We start from the raw sequence: 19481 nt of genomic DNA, 5'->3' as shown, positions 1-19481 counted from the left end.
CCCTGAGATGGAGAGGGGTCTTTGGAGTTTCCCTTAGAATTTTTGGCCTGGGTGAGGACAGGCTTGGGGTACTGGTCTCATCTTAACTCCAGGGTAAAGGAATCCAAGTGTCATGTGGCTTGGGGTGGACCCAAGTGTTTGAACGAAGCCCTTTGCAGGCACCAGCTCACTCCTGGCCATGGGATGCAACACTGAGTTCCTGTGGGCAAGGAGAAGCATTCACGCTGGTTGTTGATTGAATCCTCCTTGCCAAGTTTATGAAGTACTCAGGCCTGATCCAGTTATCCTGGGCCGAGGCCCTGGTAGGACATTCTGAGCGCCTGGAGCTCTGACCTTTGAGTATTGTGCAGCCTGTGGACCTGAAGGTCTTCACACAAACCTGGTCACGGGGGTAGGGGAGGGGCGATATCTTGCCTTCCTCCTTGGTCCCAGGCTGGAAGCTTCCCAGGGTCCCCTATGTGACCCTAATCAGTACAAATGGCCTAACTGTGTTTTGGTGCAGGTCACACACACCCATCAGAGTAAAAAGAAAAGAGATATGGGGTTCATCCAGGGTCAGCCTGAACATCACCACAGATCCAGAACCTCCTTCCACCTTGTCACCTCTAGAAGCAGCTGCCTGTCACGCTGTGGCTGCCACATAAAACCCAGGCCCCCTGACCTGCAGGCTGAGGGACTGTGAACTTTTCTGACACATTTGAAAAAAATCAAAGAAGATAATCAGACAGGTCTGAGGGCACAAAGGAAGATATCAGCGAGGGGACACGCTCTGATTCTCCAATTAGACCCCAGATGCATTAGACTGGAAGATGGAGTCAATTTGCCCAACATGGAGGAAAAATACATCACCTCTTTGTGTGAGTGAGTGAGACTGTGGGGCCTGGCCAGAAAGCTGCGGGCTTATTGCTGCCTTTAAAGTCATAGCAACCTACGGAGCTCTCTTTTTGATCTTCATGGTGTAGGCAGACCCAGTCTGCCCCAACTCTCATCTGCAGACAGCCTGGCCCCTGCCTGCCTCTGTGCCTGCCTGCTCTGTCCCTGATGGGTACTCTGTCTCTTGCTGGGTGACTGGTCAGGAATTACCCTCTGGCATTTTCCTCTCTCCACTTTCTGAAAGGTCTACAGTTTGTCCTGCTCAGTGATCACAGGCAACTTAACCACTGGTTGCTATTTTGGGGTTGAAACTGTCACACCTGTGCTCACCCTGACCCCTATCACCTTCTGGAGTATCCTACGCCTAGGTCCCAGCATGCCTTTCAAGGGGACCATTCCCCTCCATCTGATCCCTCTCCCCTTTCCCTCTATCTTCCTCCCATCTGGGCGCCAGCTCATGGAATCTGCCTGACAAAGGGACAGTGTTAGCTTAAGTGCCTGGGTATGCTGTTCCTAGGGTGCTCCCCCCTCTCTGTTGCTCCTGGTTTGGCCCCAGGGAGGCCGGCTGGGGATGCTGGCCAAGGGCTGGTGGCTTAAAGGAAAGTAAAAGTGAATGCTTTTCACACTTCTTTCCTGTCCTGATACTGCCAGCTGGTTACTCCCTCTTTCCTTTGTAGCTTTCCTGGTATCCCTGTGGCTTTAATGTGCTTTGCAACAAATCTTGCTCTCAAGATTTGTTCTATTTTCTGTGCCACATGTGTAGTGAAGCTGTCTCCTTGTGTCCTGGCAGGAGTGGGCAATGGACCTAGTCTCCTTCCAGACCTTCATTTCCTGTCAGTTAGGAGCTGTGACATTTCTTGTTTTCTTTGCTGAGGGCCCAGCTGTGTTCTGTCCCATGAAGGGAAGGGAGGGGACAGAGCATGTATCACCCACCATGGGTGGTGGCTTGGTAAGTACACAGGGTCTCTCACCACTTTTTGTTGAAGTTCAAACATGGATATAAACAGACCTTCCCTTCCCCTCCTGTGACCCCGGTACAGGACCCTGGGCACTGGACTCTAGGATCTGGCTGTCGGTTAGGATGAGATCTGCTCCCCTAAGCCAGAAAATGGTCCAGCACAGGGAATCCCACTCCACAGTGGGCTTCTGTCCCCTGGCAATGGAACACTAAGGCTGGGCTTGGGGATAGCAGTGGAGGAGACAGACTGTGTCTCTCTGTAAGTCTCCAGGAAGAGCCCCAAGGGACTGGGGAGGCTGGGCGCACCCATCCCTCCCTCCCAAGTCTTTCTAGAAAGGACCTTGATGCTTCGTCAAGAAATTTATCACTTATTTCCCATGGCAACCAGGCAGCAGGGATAATTTGGGATGTGACTAATTACTTAAAAATTAAACAAATTTAGATAGCCTGCACTTTTTCCCTAATTGGAATTTTTTCAAAACTAGGGTTATACTGGATGCATTTGTCCCATCTTTTTCTCATCCCTCTTTTGTGTTGTGGAAGGTCCGGGTATAGGGCGCCATGCTGCATATTCTGGGATGTTAGCAGCTACCCCGGACTACGTCCGTAGGGGCTTCGCAGCCTGGTGTGAGGAGGGTGGGGTGGCCACCTTCCCTCTGAGAGCCTGCACCTAGAGGACCCTCAGAAGTAGGTGCCCGGTTTCTCAACCACTTTTCCTCTTCCCTTAAGCCTTTCCAAGTGGCACGGAGCCCTTGTGGATTGCTCTTAAATCAGGCAGTCACCTGGCACCTGTGAAAGGATTTATGGAGGCAGGCTCAGCAGGGTGTGTAGAGAGAATGGGATTTAAAATGAGAAAAGAACCCAGAGTCCTGTCAGAGGTCCCTCTAGGTGTGAAGAAGTAAATTGGGTCACATTTTCCTGCTCCCTCCCCTCAATGTGTCTTCCTCAGGGATTTTTGAGTCTGAGGAAAATTTAGCAATTTAGCAATTAGGAATTCCTAATTCCATTAGGGAATCTATCGAGGGGAAGAACATGTTTATACCTGAAACAAAGAGGCGTTCTTAGCTTGCACGGCCGAGCTCTCCAGCACATAGGGAGTGGACTGTGGTTCTCCCGTGTGTGATCGATCCCACTTTCTGGGACCAGTGTCACAGGGTGTGAACAGGAGGAATGTGCTCCTAGCAAGCTGAGACAGTATCTGCTTGGGTATTAATATCTGTGGTGTATTTTGGTAAGTCCTGTGAACTTCATTCTCTGCAGAAGAGTTTGAATGTGACCTCTGCTGTATCCCCCCCAGGGAAGAGAGAAGCACTCCTTGAAAGCTGGTTAAAGGACTCCCACTCTCTTCAGAGCAGGATAGTGTTTCCTTGGGGAGGGAGGTGGCTCATGGCCACCCTTTGGAGTAGTTTCCACTGTAATCTAACCCTAGGCAGGGATTTGGGTGGTGGTATTCCCTGCTGGTTACCCAGTACCTGGAACTCTGCCTAGCACAAAGTAGGCACCTAATAAATAGTTTTGAAAGGACAGGCCCTGTGGAAAACAGAAAGCCTGGCCCTGCATACCTAGCTTTCACATACAAGGAGTTAGCTTTCCACATTTGACAGGCTATCTAACCTGTCTGAGCCCTATTATCTTGGTTAATGAAAGCATTGATCTTGCAAGGCTGCTACAGGATCAGCATGGTGGCCCTTCCTAACCCAAGCAGCTACCATTTTTGCATTGTTTGTACCCTAGCTGGAGAATTAGAGCTGCTGTTAGAAAGTTTCTGGGGCAAATTTAAAGCCTTTCAGAGCAAAAGATCCCCAGAATGCAGACACAGGGAACCATCTGCCCCAGGGACTGGCCACCAGGAGGCCTTCACACCAAGGGGCACCCCTCCTTTGACCTAGGCTTTGTGTCTTTTGCACTGTGTGTCGATTAAGGGGTTTTTTGATTTAACCTCCAACCTCTTCATGTGTCTTAATTTTTCATGAACTACTGTGCGTTTTCTGTCTCTGGACTGGGCTCTGCCCATGTATATTTGGGGAAATCCCTCTTGCCTCTGTGCCTCTGTTCTGGTTGGTACATTGTGCCAACTTGAGAAGTTTGAAAGTTTAACTAAGAGACTCAGCAGAGAGCCTGACTTCTTATCTTGTAAACATACTCATCCTTTGCAAGAGGAGGGCAACCAGCTTTTGTGATTGCTATACCCGCCCTAGGGAATGGTAGCTTGCTTATAATATAAGGGAGGAAAAGAGGCTTGCTATCCCTCTTTTTGCTCTGGCTGCTTTCGCTGGCTGCTGCCTTGAACTGTTGCCCAAGTGCCATGCCACCCTGCCTTGGAGCCAGCTGATTATGAACTGAAACCTCCACAAACTGTAAGCTAACTAAACCTTTCCTTCCTTCATTTTGGTTGTTGGGTATTTTGTCCCAGCAAGAGAAGAGTAACCAAGACAGCCTCTGACCTACATTCTGTGATGTGCTTTGGCCGTTCCTAGAAGGGCTCTGTGTACATCGAACCAGACATGTACAGACGTTACTAAAGTTTCTCAAATGGATACCGATAGGATGATATCTGTCGTGCAAGTTATCCCAGAGAAAGGTTCCATCTGGCAAGCCGTGTAAAACCACGTAGCTGCCCTTGGGCAGGTGGGAATCCAGGTGCTTCAGAGTCTCTGTGACGCTGGAGTAGAGCTGCTCTGGAGTGGTCATTTCTGGGATGGGGTCAGCCTTCCTGTGGGAGAAGGAACAGATCATATTTCAGTTAATTCCTGAGGATAGGGAATGTATGCAAATACAAGATACAGCGCACATGAGTACATGCGTGCACATACACACACACACACACACCCATCCACACATGCACACTGTGGTGGTTATGGGCACTGCTTTCCAAAACTGCCCTGGCTCTCTGCCTTCTGGCCTGTGGTCAAATTGTACTTCCCATTTCCTTTGTGGATGGGTAGATCATGTGACTGCTTTGGCCAATGGGTCTGGAACAGAACTGAGGAGGATCAGGCCTGGTGGTGTGAGAGCCCTTGGAATATTTTTTTTCTATTCTCCCCTTCTTTTCTATGAGAAGTCTTCTAGACAGCTATTCCACTCCTTGGAGTACTGGACATAGCCCCGCTGTGGTCCCTGATAGACGTGCAGCTTGGGTGGGAAGGAAATGCTTGATGCTTTATGCTGCTAAGATTTAGGGGGCTATTGTCCCTGCAGGACAAGATCACTTATCTTGACTTACACAAAAAGGAACCCAAGGGCTCTGGTTTTGCTTCTGATTTATTTGTAGCTTTGAGCTCTGAAGCTTGGTCTTTAAAACTAGGAACATATATCACAGTTAAGGAAACAGAATCTCATGGAGAAATGAAGTTATGTTCTGTATCTGCACTTCATCCTACTTAGGGTCCCGCACTCTGTACACTGAATTTGAACTTCTGTGCATGTCCTAATAGATTCCTATGCTGTGCTGCACCGCGGCAACATTATTTACCCAATAACTCTGCTTTGCATCATTGTCTTTCTCTATATATCAGCGGTGGTGCTGTATAAAGAATTATTTTAACTTTAACTCCTATGTTCTGCTCTCCTTATTTCGTGGAAGTTCAACAGAACAGAAAGTGCTAATGTTAGTTATGAAATCAAGCATCTAAGTCAATGAGAGATCATAGGTGAGCTGACAGTAGACCATCTATACCTCCACCAGACATTTTTTGAATTTAAGGTGATGGATTTACTTTGCAATGGGTATAGAAAAGAACAGAAGTAAGGAATATACAAAATTCTTTGAATACATCGTTGGAAGTTATGTTAATTTTGTTTTGTTTTTTAGTTCAAGGATTTGAACTCACAACCTTGCACTTGCCAGGCAGGTACTGTGCTACTGATCCATATTCTTGGCCCAGGTTATGTTAATTTTTTATTTATACACATCTATCTATCTATCTATCTATCTATCTATCTATCTATCTATCTATCTATCATCTATATCAGTCTGTTTAAAAGGCAAGGGGTAAATTGGAATAGTAGAGTTTTTTGGCATGAATCCATGATGATTATTGCTCATTTTTTGCACAGCTGAGTCCTCAACACATTTTCAGAACACACCAAACATGGATTAGGATGCAAACTGCGTAACCCCAAGGAATAACTGCAGCATTCTCTGAGGCTTCCACTTGGTCTTCAGGTGGTAAATTGCCTGTTGTTAACCTAAATAGAATTACACTAGGGAGCTGTTTTCTATTCTGAGTTCTTAAAATTCCAGATTTCCCCAATGATTGCAAAGTGAGTTGAACAGTGTCCCTCAGACTGTATTTATATATATTATAATTATTATAATACATTATAGTTATTTAATTATAATATATAAATAGTAATAATAATTGTTATTGTTGATAGTTTCTTGAGAATGAGTCTCACTGTGCAGTTCAGACTAGCCTAGAACTTGCTATGTAGTCCAGGCTGGTCTCCAGCTCACAGGGATCCTCCTGTGTCAGCCTTCCAAGTACTGGGATTGCAGACATGAACTACTATCTTGCTTGGTTACATTATTTTAAATCAGAGCCTTTGCAGATATTAGTTGAGATGAGGTGATACTGGACTAGGAGGACTGGGATCCTCATCAGAAGAGGAGCAGACGCTGATGCACACAGGGAGGCTGGAGAGACCTGGCTACGCACCTAGTTGCTGAGAATGCTGGTGCACACAGAAAGAGACAGGAAACATTTTCCCTGAGCTTTCAGAGGAAGCTTGATCTTGCTGATACTTACTTTGGACTCCTAGCTTCCAGAACGATGTGAGAATATCTTTCTGTTCCCTCAAGCTCCCCAGTGTGTGGTACTGGGCCATGCCAGCACCAGGGAATACAATGTAGATCCTATGCCCCACAAAGTGATGCTTCCTGTACTCTGAGGCTGGACCAGGAGCACAAATATGGGATGAGGTGACAGGACAAGGCCCCTGGAACATCCACTGGTCTCAACTTTTATTGTCTCTCTTTCTTCCTTCATATCCTTCTCAATTTTTAAGGGATCTCCTAACTGAACATTGTCATTCTCTTTCAAAATGCATCCAAATTTGAAGGTGGCTTAACTTCAGCACTGGTGATTGAACCTGGGAAGCACTGAACTACTTTTTTTATTATTGCTCTTTTACCTTTTTATTTTGAAATAGTGTTGCTAAATTGTTCAGGCTGATCTTGAACTTGAGATCTTGTTGCCTCAGCTTCCTTAGCAGCTGGAATGATAGCTATGCACCACCAAACCTGGCTAACAGTGGATAATTTATTTTCTTTTCTTTATAGTTATGGGGATAGTACCCTTCATATTGAGCGACACCGCCTGTCAATTGTTTGCTTGTTAATTTATTTATTACATTTTGAGACAGACTCAAACTTGCAATCACTCTGCCTCAGCATCCTAGAGTTCTGGGATTACAGGGTTGCACCACCAAAGCAGCTCAGTAATGAGGTTTAATATTTACTGGTGGTTGGAGTGTGACAGCAATGTTGGCATGAAGGGTGATTTGGGTATCTACTTGCCTGCCTTCTGCCATTGGTAGAGGTGGCATGCACTTCCTGTAAGCTCTGACCTTGCTACCTTCTTTGTTTTTTTTTTTTTTTTCTGCTGATGGAAAAACACTTTTGCACAAAGTAATTGTGGAGCTCTTCACCCACAAAGGTAGGATGAGTTAAAATGGAGGAAAACCCCCTAACACCCTATTTAATGATTATTTTTTATTAAAAGATACAACCCTGATGATAAGCAAATAACCTGAGCTAATTTGTATTACTTGTGGAAGGGCATCCCACAAACTAAGCAAGCATGCTCCAAAAATATTTCTAAGTCAAACCAAAATGGATGCCCCAGTGTTGCTCACGGAACATTTTCTGGATGACTTGGTTCTGCCTTACATAGCTGTGTGATTTACCATTGCACAAATTGTCAGTTAAATCTTTCTTCAGAGCAAAATCAACCAACTCCTGGTGCAGGGGAAGGAAAGATTTATGGCGCTGGTGGTGATCACTCCTTCTGACTGCCATAGAAGATGTTTTGTGATCTTTCTCCAAAAAATTCCCAAAGTCATTTGATCATCGATGCACTCTCTCTCCTCTGGTGATATTTTAGGGGATTAAGTACAAATATTTTGGGAGCCAGAGAGCCCCTGTGGTTTGGAAAATATTGCCTACATCTCTCTGATGTCTGCCAAATCTAAATGGACTGAGCTGGAGGTGCCTGATCCTCTTTAATCCAGGTATTTGGAGATACCATATCTGGGCCACCCTACCATACTGGGTTTGTCCATTGTTATGGATTTAAAATGTCTCTTAGGGTCTCAAGAATCCAGAAATGGAGCTTTGGAAAGTGATTGGATCATGGGGTGCTATTCTTATCTGTGGATTCATCTACTGATGAATCTCTAGCTGCATGTGTTATGTGAAGAAGTAAGGTTCCCTGGTTGGAAGTCGGTCACTGAGGGTGTGACATGGAAGGGTGCATTCTTGTCCCCAGTTCCTCTTTTTTCTATCTGCTTTCTGCTCATGATGCAGTGAACACCTTTCCTCTGTAGGACTTTTCATTATCATCATGCTCTTGCCATGTTGACCATGGACTGAACCCTCGGAACCATAAGCCAAAATAAACCTCTACTCTTTTCAGTTGCAAGTATTGGATATTTCCCCATAATGACAAGAAACTAACTAATATACCCACCTGCTTCCATACCTACACACTCTGCCCCTTGTCTCATACTCTCGGATGATAGGTGAGGGGCCGGGAGCACCTCACTTACCGAGAAGCACTCATACCTCCTTAGGGACACAGTGACTACAGCTATGGTCATAATGAGAGCCAGGGCTGGGCCTACTGACACACTCTTGCATGTCAGAAATAAAGGGCCAGGCCGGGAACAGATGAAGAGCCTTGCCCCTTGGGGTGGCTCAGAAGCCTGTTCTTGTCCTAATGAATTGTGCTTGGTCATGCAAAATAAGCCCTTTCACTTGGGTGTAGGGCTGGCTGTGACCATTTCATTATGCTGTGGCAATGCCAGCTGAATATCATCTGGCTGATGCCAGAGAGAGAGAGACAGAGAGAGAGAGAGAGAGAGAGAGACAGAGAGACAGAGAGACAGAGAGACAGAGAGACAGACAGAGACAGAGAGATAGAGACAGAAAGGGAGACAGAGGCAGAGAGACAGAGACAGAGACAGAGAGACAGAGACAGAGAGACAGAGACAGAGACAGAGCCAGGGACAGAGAGACAGAGACAGAGACAGAGAGAGAGAGAGAGAGAGAGAGAGAGAGAGAGAGAGAGAGAGCGCTCTGGGGAAGAAAGCAGATAGCTTCTGCAGACAACAGTCTCTTGGAACCAGAGCTGGCCTGGTGTGACAGAGTGCAGACCTCACATATGGCCAGCACTCATGCTTTTGAATTATCTAGGAGGAGAACTGAGCTCTTTCCTTCATGCCAGCCAGTTGCAATCACAGAGATCCCATCCCAGAGATGAATCCCTCAGCCCCGGTGTTTGCATCCCTCCCTGGAAGACAGATACTCTTGATTTCTCACCTATCATCTGAGTGTCTAGGTTGATCTCACTGATGTGTGGCCAGGGGTATCCAGACATTGCAGTGGTGAGCAAAGCTGAGATGGCAGGGTGGTCTGGACATAGTGTCCCAAATACTTGGTTGGTGTCTTTGCCAGAAGCATCATGACACAGACTGGGAATGGACTGGGGAGTCACTGGGCTCCCATTCCCCCATGCATGGGAAGCCCCTGACCTGGAGCACGTTGGCTAGGTGGAAATTCCTCATCACCTCCTTTGCCACTCATGTTTCTGACTGTGGGGTTTAGAAGATAGAATTCCTTAAAAAGCAGTTCTGTCCATTCCCTTTCCTGCTGGTTTTTGGACAGCAAGAGTCACCAGCATTCCAGGGTTCCTGGGGCCTGTGACCTGACAACCCCTCGCCTGCTTCCTCTCTAGGTGGTGCTGGCCAGCTGCCCCGAGTAGATCCAAAAGCATCAACATTGTAGGAAAATGATGCTTGATGGTCAGGGGGACAAGGACAATCTATTCTGCCTCTCTTCATAGGGTAAGAATATACAATTTATAATTTCTATGTCCACTTTGAAAAATGGAATCAGGCCAGTGGATCTGGCTGTTATTAGAGGCTTGTATAAATCTGTCACACTTAAAGAAATCACAGTGTTCTTTTCAGGGATATCATGGCAGGACATGGTGGAAAGGCTGTCATTTGCCTTTATAACTGGATGCTTTAAGGACATCCCCAGTTCTCCACCACTGCCTTTACTCCTATAAGGTTCTCTTGCTGTAGCTCACCCACATTTATTTTTTCTGGGATTTCTCTTCCTTTCATATCACTCCCATTAAATAGAGTTCTATAGAGTGCAGTGCCAGTCAAATTGAGCCCTGTAGTGAGGAGAAAGCGAGGAGCACCTGTATTTCCTTCCTCTTTGAATTCCTGACACTAAACGCTGTCTTCCGATTGTGACCTTCGTTCATTTAAACAGCATTTATTGGGTAGCTACATGAGTTAGAGAACTTAGAAAATGAGTCCATAGCAACATTATTTCAGTAAGCGCTAACAGCATCTTAAAAGAGGAGACAAATCCAAACAAGTATCCTAACATTTGTTCCAGGCCAGACTTGCTATGCAACTCTGGGCTGGCGTGGGCTTCATATCCCTTTGCTCATTTTGGGATGTCTCCTCTACCTTGGTGCTGGCAGACAGGGAGGTAGCATTGCCATCTGTCTGTATTTTTCTAACCTCTCCACGGGGCATCACAACAAGGGCACTGCAGGGACATCTCACACTGCCAGCTCTGTTCTTCCCCCCAAATGCTTGCCACTTCTCTGCCCAGATCCCCTTGTGGGAGAGCCTGGCACAGGTTGCTGGCCGAAGGCTGTCTGCTCTTCTGCTCTTTGGCAAAGGGAAGTAGGACGGGGCTGGAGGGGCTTCCTGGTGAGCAGCTGTGCTGGGAGAGGACGGGGATGTCAACCTTACAGCCTTTGCCTGCAGGTGGTCTTCGTTCAGAGAGCACATTTGCTCTCTGTTCCCACAGAGAAACTCAACTGGGGGTTTTAGGATATGGGCTGGCTTGGTTTCTTGTACTGGGGGTAGGGCTCAGTGTTCTTTTTCTGTGAGTTCATGAGGTTAGAGACTGTGTCTGTCCCAGTGCAAAGAAAGCTGAGAAGGCCACCATGCACCGCAAAGAGCACAGAATATGATTGGAGGACCTCATTTGGCTCCTAGCTCAGCTACTCAGCAATAGTATGAGCAGGTCCTCTAACCTTGAGAATCTCAGTTTCCTTATCTGTAAAATGTGTATGTTCAGCCTTGCCCCCTAGGACCAACCACTGTAGGGATCATGTGACAGAGAGTAGCATAGCTCCTGGCTCCTGCTGTGAGAGTTCCAAGCTCTCCTGGGGGTGGGAGTTGTCTGTTATTGGAAAGTCCCAAATGACTTATCCCATAGGTGGGAACCTCTGATGACTTGGAGTCCTTGGAAGAAGAATGAACCAGCCTGGTAGGCTAAGGCCGAGTCTGGTGGCCCACTTCTAGCCCCAGGGCTTGGCGGCAGATCTGCCACTGATCAATTTGTCATGCAGTGATTCATGCAAACCCTCCTGGCCTAGCTTTCCTGCTTTCTAGAGAAGTAAGTGGGTGGCCACTGTGAAGTTGCTCTAGATTCTGTTCCACCTTTTATTTATTAATTTTTTTCTGGCCATAATCACAATCCAGATGGCATTCACACATGCAGTATATTCTTAGGGATATGTGTAGATTTTGATGAGCCTCCCCAAATGTTCAGGGGGTAGCTAAGGCAGTCAATATTTTGAAATCACTGTCGATACCAACAGTTTAGCAATACTATTTTCTCACCATGGGCTATGGGCATAAGCAGGATTGGCTGTGAGTTATGTGCAGTTTCTTTGCAAATGCTGTAAGTCTATGCTGTCTCTTTCCCAGGAGAAAATGCATCAGAATAGGAATGCAATTGTCTTCTTAGGGAGTAACTGAGATTCTGCTTTATTTCATTTTAAAACATAGTCCTGGATTCTTAATCTTGAATCTTGGTTAGGAGCAGCACATTTCTTGTGATACAGCTGACAGTTGACCTTGACATATTTATTTGTAGTGATGTCAGAATTAGTCATAAATGGACTGGACATAGGATTTCTGGTGTTACAGATCATTTTTGATGTTTCACAGATCTAGGGCTTGCTTAAGATAAAGAGAACAGCAGGCCATGAGAATGGAGTGGAGCTGGTGGAGAATGGGGTGGAGAAGAGGGGAAAGCCAGAGCTAAAGAATGCTAAAGCTCTTTCTCAGCGACTCACCCATTGCAGACATCATTTCCGATCATGGCATATATGACGATGGCCGGATTGTCCAACAGCTGGTTCCTAGACAAGCTGAGAAGCCACAGATAGAATCTGAATGTCAGGCATTTGGAAAACTAATTTTATAATCAGAAGCACAGCCTAGGCCTGGAAAAGATCTTTGTATGACCATCATCCTGAAAAACATTGTTCTATTTTTCTTACTTTCCAGTATAGCTAATTACCATTCATAGTCCCTTCTTCCCCCCTGTCATTTCTGACTCACTTTCCTATTAGGGAAATGCCACATCAATGCATAAAATTGAAAAGAGGGAACTGAAATCCCAGGCGAACAGGCACACTGCCATCTCCTTAGCATCATTCATAGAATTTTTTTTTTATCAATAATAAACATGGGTGAGTTACCTTGGTCACTCCTGCCCAGATTCACAAGACACCTGGACTGCTATGGATGCACAGTGAACTTCAAAAAGAGATGGCCTTCCTGAGGTCCTTCATTCAGAGCACTGCTGAATTTAGCCTCGCTTCTGAATGTTTTCAGTTGTTATTTTTTATTAGTACACACTTGCACTATATACTGATTACATTCCTTATGGGGAATTGATATATATATATATATATATATATATATATATATATATACATATATATTCACAGCTTAATTCTTTTTCATCACCTTTCCCTCCCCTTCCTCTCTTTCCCTACAGCATCTATCAATCACTTTCTCATTTGAACAAAATCTACCTCCCTACTTCCTATGATCTTTTATTTGCTCTTTATTTATATTTTGGTATCTCATGTAAGAGGTACCATGTGGCATTTAAGTTTGTGTGTCTGATTTATTTCATTCAACATGTGGTCTCAAGGTACATCCATTTCTGAATTTTAAATCCAAAATACCTACAAAATATTTCCATACTCCATAATATAGACTATGACATGGTCTTTTCTGTTTCTTTCTGTTGCTTCTGTTAGCTCTAAGCTTTATTCAACTCATGCATATTTGTATTCTTCCAGGGCATCTACAAAAATGAATTGCTTCCTAGCTTACTGGTGTATGCAGTAACACATCAATGTTTGCATAGTGATTAACAATCTATCAGTAGTCAGTACAAATGATTACAGGGAACAATAGTGTTATGGCTTGAATCTAGATGTCCCCCAAAGCCTTATGTGGTCATAGGTGAGGCTTTTCGGAGGTGGCTGGATCTAAGGTGTATGATGCTTGGATCAAGGACATGATTCTGACATTGACTCATGGTGTGATGTGAGGATTGGGTGCCAGTGGTACCCAGCCTTAGGGCAGGTGGCCTACATAGGATATAAAGGACAGGAGGAGGGTCGTGGCTTCTCAATTTCTATTTCACTGCTTTTCTGCTCACCATGAACTGCTTCTCCTCTATCATGCCACCCTGCCTGGGAGCCAGCCAGCTATGAGCTGAAACCTCTACAAACTGTGAACTGAAATTCACCTTTCCTCCTTTAACTTTGGGTGTCAGGAATGTCATCTCAGCAACAAGAAAAGTAACTAAGACAAATGGTTATTTCATTCCTTTTTCAAAATAAGAAACTAAATTTAAGAACAAGTCTTTAGATTCATTGACCACCTACCTTTCTATAAACTTCTTCAGATTTTGGGAAGATGCACCTGAATAATTAAGATTGAGAAAATGAAATGAGTGAGTTCAATTTGACAATTTGGCAAGATGAAGGTCTAAATTCATGAGAGAAGTACTTTTGTACAAACTGAGTCATCCAGACCATCATATTGATGAAAATAATTTGTTTCTGAATTTCTGGAGTGTTTTTATCCTGGAACTCTCCTTAAGGGATTTTCTGTTGACGTGGCATACACTAACAACAAAAATCCCTTCAGATTCACTGATCTCAAGACATTTCCTAGGCATGAAAGAGTAAACATTTTAGTCAATGTGAGAAAAAATTGTATCTCTATCACCAAAGAGATAAACTTCCCAACATATTAAGAGTTGAAGCATCAGAGGAACAGTGGAACAGATTCTTTGAGAAGCACACATGTCCCCAGAGAGTCCCTTCCATCTTTTCTTTGGATTCCTGCTCATTCCTGGGCTCTTTCTGGCTGACTACTGCAAGGGTTAGTTGCAGAGCTGATAAGTTTCAACTCTTGCAGTGGGATCAATGACCATCCTCCCCCAAACCCTGCTGCAACCTTGTTATGGCTTAGACCTGGATGTGCCCTCAAAGCCTTATGCACTCCAAGGCTGGGCTTTTGTGTGGGGGAGTGGTAAGTGGATCTTGAGGGTGCTAGATTCATGGTGGATTAGTCCATGTTGAATTCATAGCTAAATGTGCTCTTGGACTGTGGGACCTGGTCAAAAGTGGCGGGTCATGGGGGTTTATCTTTCTCCCCTGCTCCTTCTTTATATTTCTACTTCCTATCTACCACACCATGAGCAGCTGGCTTCCTACAGCTCTGCAATGGTCATATATACCTCATATGTATAACATTCAATGAATTTATTTCATTCAGCACACTATTAAACACCTGAGCTTTAGTACTACTGCCAGGTAGGGACTGAAGAATTTCCATTCTATAGGTAAGGAAATCAAGGCTCACTTAAGGGACCTGCACAAAGCCATTAGACCCTTACACCCAACTCACTGGGTCCTGGCTTTCGGCGAAACTCTGATTCTCATCTAGGAAGACTGAAGTCAAGCAGGCAGCACCTTTTTGTTCCTGGAGGATTCTTCAGTAGTAAGAAGTAAGCAGACTTCTAGAGGGTGCTGCAATTCATTGGGTGAGATTTGGAGAAGGAACATCCAGTTGCTCTTTTTCATTGGAAGTTTCCTCCAATGACCTTCAGTCTCAGAAGTGTGGAGGACAGGTGTGTGTGTCCTGGAGGGCAGTCATGGTCTGGATGGGCACACTAGCCCTTGTCCCCTTGAAGCTGTGCCAACATTGGTGATGGTCTCTTTGTTACATAGAATTAGCTATAAGTTGCATGGGCAGCACTGATATTCTCTCCATTGAGTCACGAATGATAGCACAGCAAGCATATTCTCATTGCTGTATAACGGTCACCACCACTACCATCTCTGGAACTTCCTCACCAAACTCCCACCTCAAACTGATACTCTAGAGTCATTCTTCTGGAAGATAGGTTTTGAGAAACATATTTGCTCTTTGTCTCCACGATTTAATTGTTACAAGTGGGACATGAACTATTTTCCTTTTGTGTCTTATTTCACTTAGCATAATGTCCCCAAGAATCATCCATGTTGTAGCACATATCAGAACTTCTTCCCTGTTTTAGGCTGCATAATATTCCTTGGTAAACATATGCCATATTTTGCTCATCCATTGATGGATGCTTGCACTGTTTTCACCTTTTGGTTAATAAAAGCAATGCTGCTGTGAACACTGGCGTGCGTATATTGGTTCAAATTTCTGCTTTCAATTCTTTGGGACGTATAAACCTATTTGGAAATGCTCTTTTATATGGAAGTTTTATTTACCCTTTTTTGAGGAAATTACATACTGTTTTATCTTCTTTTGTAGTAAGCCAAGGCATTATTAAAAATGCATGCAGCCATGCAAATCCAAGGTGGCTGATCTGTCTCTGCATGCGTGAATGAATTCCTTCTCCCACGTTATTCGTATGTGAGCACTGGGCACATGCCTGCCACCTGGTAGAGGAGCAACAGATGAGCTGAGCCCAGCCTCTGGACCTCAGGAGCAGCATGTCTGGGGGGAGATACATAACTGATGCTGGGAATAATATTGAAAGGTCAGTGCAAAGCTTGAAGAGTGGGGAAGCATGTAACCGCGGGCCAGTGTCTCAGCTTGGGAAGGTTCCTGATTTTATAGCATTGCTTTCCAAGTGGAACAGGACAGCAGCCCTGCACGCTCTCAAGTCCCCATGGTGGCTCTCTCATCTGCGGAGTCTTCAGATCCATCCCATGGCTCCCACTTTTCCATTTCCATCAGGATAATAAATCAGGAGGTGTTTAATTCTCACTCTTCAATTGTTCTCTTAATGAGAAATGAAAACTAATGAAAGCTCAAGGCAAGAGTGGGGAAAAATGATGGGCCCGGGCTGGGCCAGTGCTTTTCTTCATTATCTAGAGTACAGGTGGGAATTCGAGGTGTGGAGCACCCACGGAGCGTGAGGAACTCACAGATGGAAGCCTGCTGGGGCTTCTGTGTGGGCAGCTCCTCTCTGTATCCAACACTGCTTCTGTCCCCTTACTGCAAAGGACAAGGACAGCAGACTCAGCACCGCTGATCATAGTAGGTTTAAATAAAAAAGCAATCACACAGCTACCCAAGGAGCAAGAAACTGCTGATTCTTCTTTATCCAGATTTTTCTTTATTTTGTCTGGTTGGTGTCCTTGGTGCAAGCACAGATCTCTTTTCCTTCCAAATTTCTTGCATCTTTCGCCATTTCTGCTTCCTTTCAGAAACCTTAGTTTTATGAGGTTATCTAAGTCGTTTACCACGGCCCTGTCACTTTCCCCTATTCCCTTTTCTGTTGTTCTGCCATTATTTGGTTCTGTCTGCCTCCTTCCCTCACTCTGTTGTTCTCTGCTCCCAGGTACAGTCATGTCCCCAGCTGCCCCTTGCTGTTGCATTTAAAGATGGTGGTAGCTGGAGCTAGAGGGTATGAACAGCTCTTCGTCCGTAGGAATGCAGCAAAGCAGGTGCTTTGATGAACTTGAACTTGGAAAACATGCTCTGGCTTCTACAATGACAGTTTAGAGAAATGGGAAAAGCTTGAGCTTAGAATGGAGGTATTTAGAGAGGTCAAGGTGGGACAATGGAGAACCTGTCTGTCTCCAGTTAAAGGTTTGTGCTTTAAGGTCTGAATCCTGACTCTGTGTGTGGGTCTCTTGTGAATAGAACATACAGTACATTACTGTAGAGGGCGCACTGCAAGAACAGAAAGGCTTCACCTGATCTCAGCACCCGTCAGTTCTCCCTAAATGAGCTTCAGCTCTCATTTCCACGGCTGGCCTGGCTGATCACGCCAGCGAACACCTCACAGTCTGTGCATTTAAATCAACTGGTGTGACAATTTTTATGGTCTTTTAAATGAGTTTGAACTCAGTTCTGTGGCTTAGAATAGACAGTAGTTCTCTAATTCTTCATGGCAAGAGAGAATATTGACAAGGTAGGTTAAAAAAGAGTCAGTGTTTAAACGAAAATTACATTAAATATGTATTATGAATCTCCTTTCTTTTAATTTTTTTAATATAAAAACAAAAATAGCAAGATATATTATGGTAGCCATTTTGGATTTACGATTGTCTTGTTTTGAAGTCCTTTATTGCATTCATTGTTTTGTTTTTACTTTTTATTGTTCTGTTTTATTTGATTTTTACTATTTCTGAAGGTTTCTGCAAGCTATTTTGAAGATAAAAAGAAACATTATGGTAACCATCGTTGATTTTTATTGTTGTGAAGTTCTGTGTCACTTGCACTGGTGTGTTTCGATTGGCTTTGTTCTGTTTTATTCTGCTTGGTTTTATTCTTTTTAAAATAAAAAATAAAAAATAAAAAATAAACAAAATGAAGAGGAGTATTTTGAGGAAGATTAATGGTGATGTAGACTTTGTGTATAATATACTTTTAAAATTTAAACACTTGCTATATATATATGTTTCTATCATAGCTGGTAAACATATATTCATAAATTAGGCAATTCATTCATTTGGCCACATTTATTGAATACTTAGTATATAGCAAGCATTGCAATAGTTGCTGGGGACACATCAGGAAATAGAAAAGATGTGATCTCTTTTGTGTTTTTTTGTTTTTGAGATGGAGTTTCGCTATGTAGTTCAGGGTGGTCTTGGACTCACTATGTAACCCAGGCTGGCCTTGAACTCTCTGCAACCCTCCTGAGTACTGGGATTACAGGAGTGTGCCACCACACCCAGCTATGATTTTGGTTTCCATGTGGATTCCAGTTATTACACAAGTAATGAGCTTGTGGTGTTGGGTTCAGAGAAATGCCGAAGAATTGGTGGTGGATCCTGAAATAAGTGCTGGCATTTCCCTTCCTAAAGTCTTATTAATTAATACCCACTAAACTACATGACACTTTTGACACCACTCAGAGACAGAGCTCTAAAATTCAATGCTGAAGTGGTTGTGACTATGTGTATAGGGCAAAACACACGTAGGTTTTGATAATTCTGAAGCTGACTTCATTGAGAGAATTCTCTTTAAGAAAAAGAACATAAAACACCCAGAGCATGTCCTGACACTAGATGAAGCTAGAGTGGGAGATGGGGTCATAGATTTAAAATACCTTAGGTTGGCCAATTTTTTTTTGTTTTTTGTTTTTTTTTTTGTCTTTTTCATTTTTATCGGTACCAGGGATCGAACTCACGACCGCCTGCTTGCAAGGCAGGTACTTATGCCACTGAGCTAAATCCCCAGCCAGGTTGGCCAATTTTATAAATAGTCTGTTTGACATGCAAGCAGATGACCCTCAAGCTTCCAAAATCTGCCTCCCAGCACAAGTCTGGAGTGACTTCCATCAGGAAGCCAGATTTTACAAGCATTAGCCCTGGAAGCATCTGGCCAGGTAGCCCATTTTATAGACCATCCCACAGACAGAAAGAGGTTTGGCTGAAGTCTTGTAGCAAGTGCAGGTGTCTCAGCTAGCATTCACTTCAGAGAGCAATTTAATAATTGTAATGTCTATTGCTAATCTATGGTAATAATTAAAAATAGATTATGCCTGTGATCTCAACTCTCTAAGAGGCTGAGGCAGGTGGATAGAATTTCAAGTGCACCCTGTGCTATATATAGACACCCTATCTCAAAAATAAAAAAAATATGAAAAGGCTGCCAGGGGGGAGTATGTAACTTCATTTGGACGCTCTTGGCTTAAACCTAGCATTGCCAAAAAAAAAAAAAAAAAAAAAAAAAAGATGAGAATTTATGAATTATTTAGTTCTTATAGAAAAATCTATGTCAAGGACTGTGAGGTGCATTTCAATTTATTGCCCACAAATACACTCAAGCAAAGCAGGATGTGGCCTGCAGTGATGATCTGGAGACATGAGCTGGGACACCTGCAGAGCCCAGGTGAAATCACGGTTAACCCAATTCAGAAAGAGGGTCACTGTTCAGTCTGTCTGAACTGGTGCCCTTCGCAGTGGAGGACAGTGTTGTTGTCTTCTTATTTCACAATGGAGGTTGGAAATCCGAGATTTATGTGAAATCTCCCACTTTTTAGGTATTGGCAACTATTCCAAGAATTCTAAGAAATGATTCATGTGCTAGACCAAACAGAGCTCTGGGATGTGTTTGTATTTGACCT

The 19481-nt window shown here is 44.2% G+C and overlaps 1 protein-coding gene across 5 annotated transcripts in view; it reads right to left on the bottom strand.

The window, feature by feature from the left end:
• The window catches only part of Aoah (acyloxyacyl hydrolase), a 199903-nt gene that overhangs the window by 15154 nt on the left and 165268 nt on the right, over positions 1-19481 (bottom strand). For 3 of the 5 annotated variants that reach the window (XM_063233961.1, XM_063233963.1, XM_063233964.1), the window contains 3 exons: positions 13780-13816; positions 12166-12240; positions 4276-4544 (listed from right to left, as the gene is read on the bottom strand). In XM_063233961.1, coding sequence (XP_063090031.1) covers positions 4276-4544; positions 12166-12240; positions 13780-13816 — 381 coding nt within the window. The remainder of the gene's footprint in view (positions 1-4275; positions 4545-12165; positions 12241-13779; positions 13817-19481) is intronic. The other 2 variants (XM_063233962.1, XM_003469943.5) reach the window with 1 other exon arrangement.

Source organism: Cavia porcellus, unplaced genomic scaffold, assembly GCF_034190915.1.
Source record: "Cavia porcellus strain 051 isolate PalLab524CR breed Dunkin Hartley unplaced genomic scaffold, mCavPor4.1 scaffold_23, whole genome shotgun sequence".
NCBI lineage: Eukaryota > Metazoa > Chordata > Mammalia > Rodentia > Caviidae > Cavia > Cavia porcellus.
The sequence above is the reverse complement of the archived record's forward strand: the minus strand, read 5'-3'. Positions and strand labels throughout refer to the sequence as shown.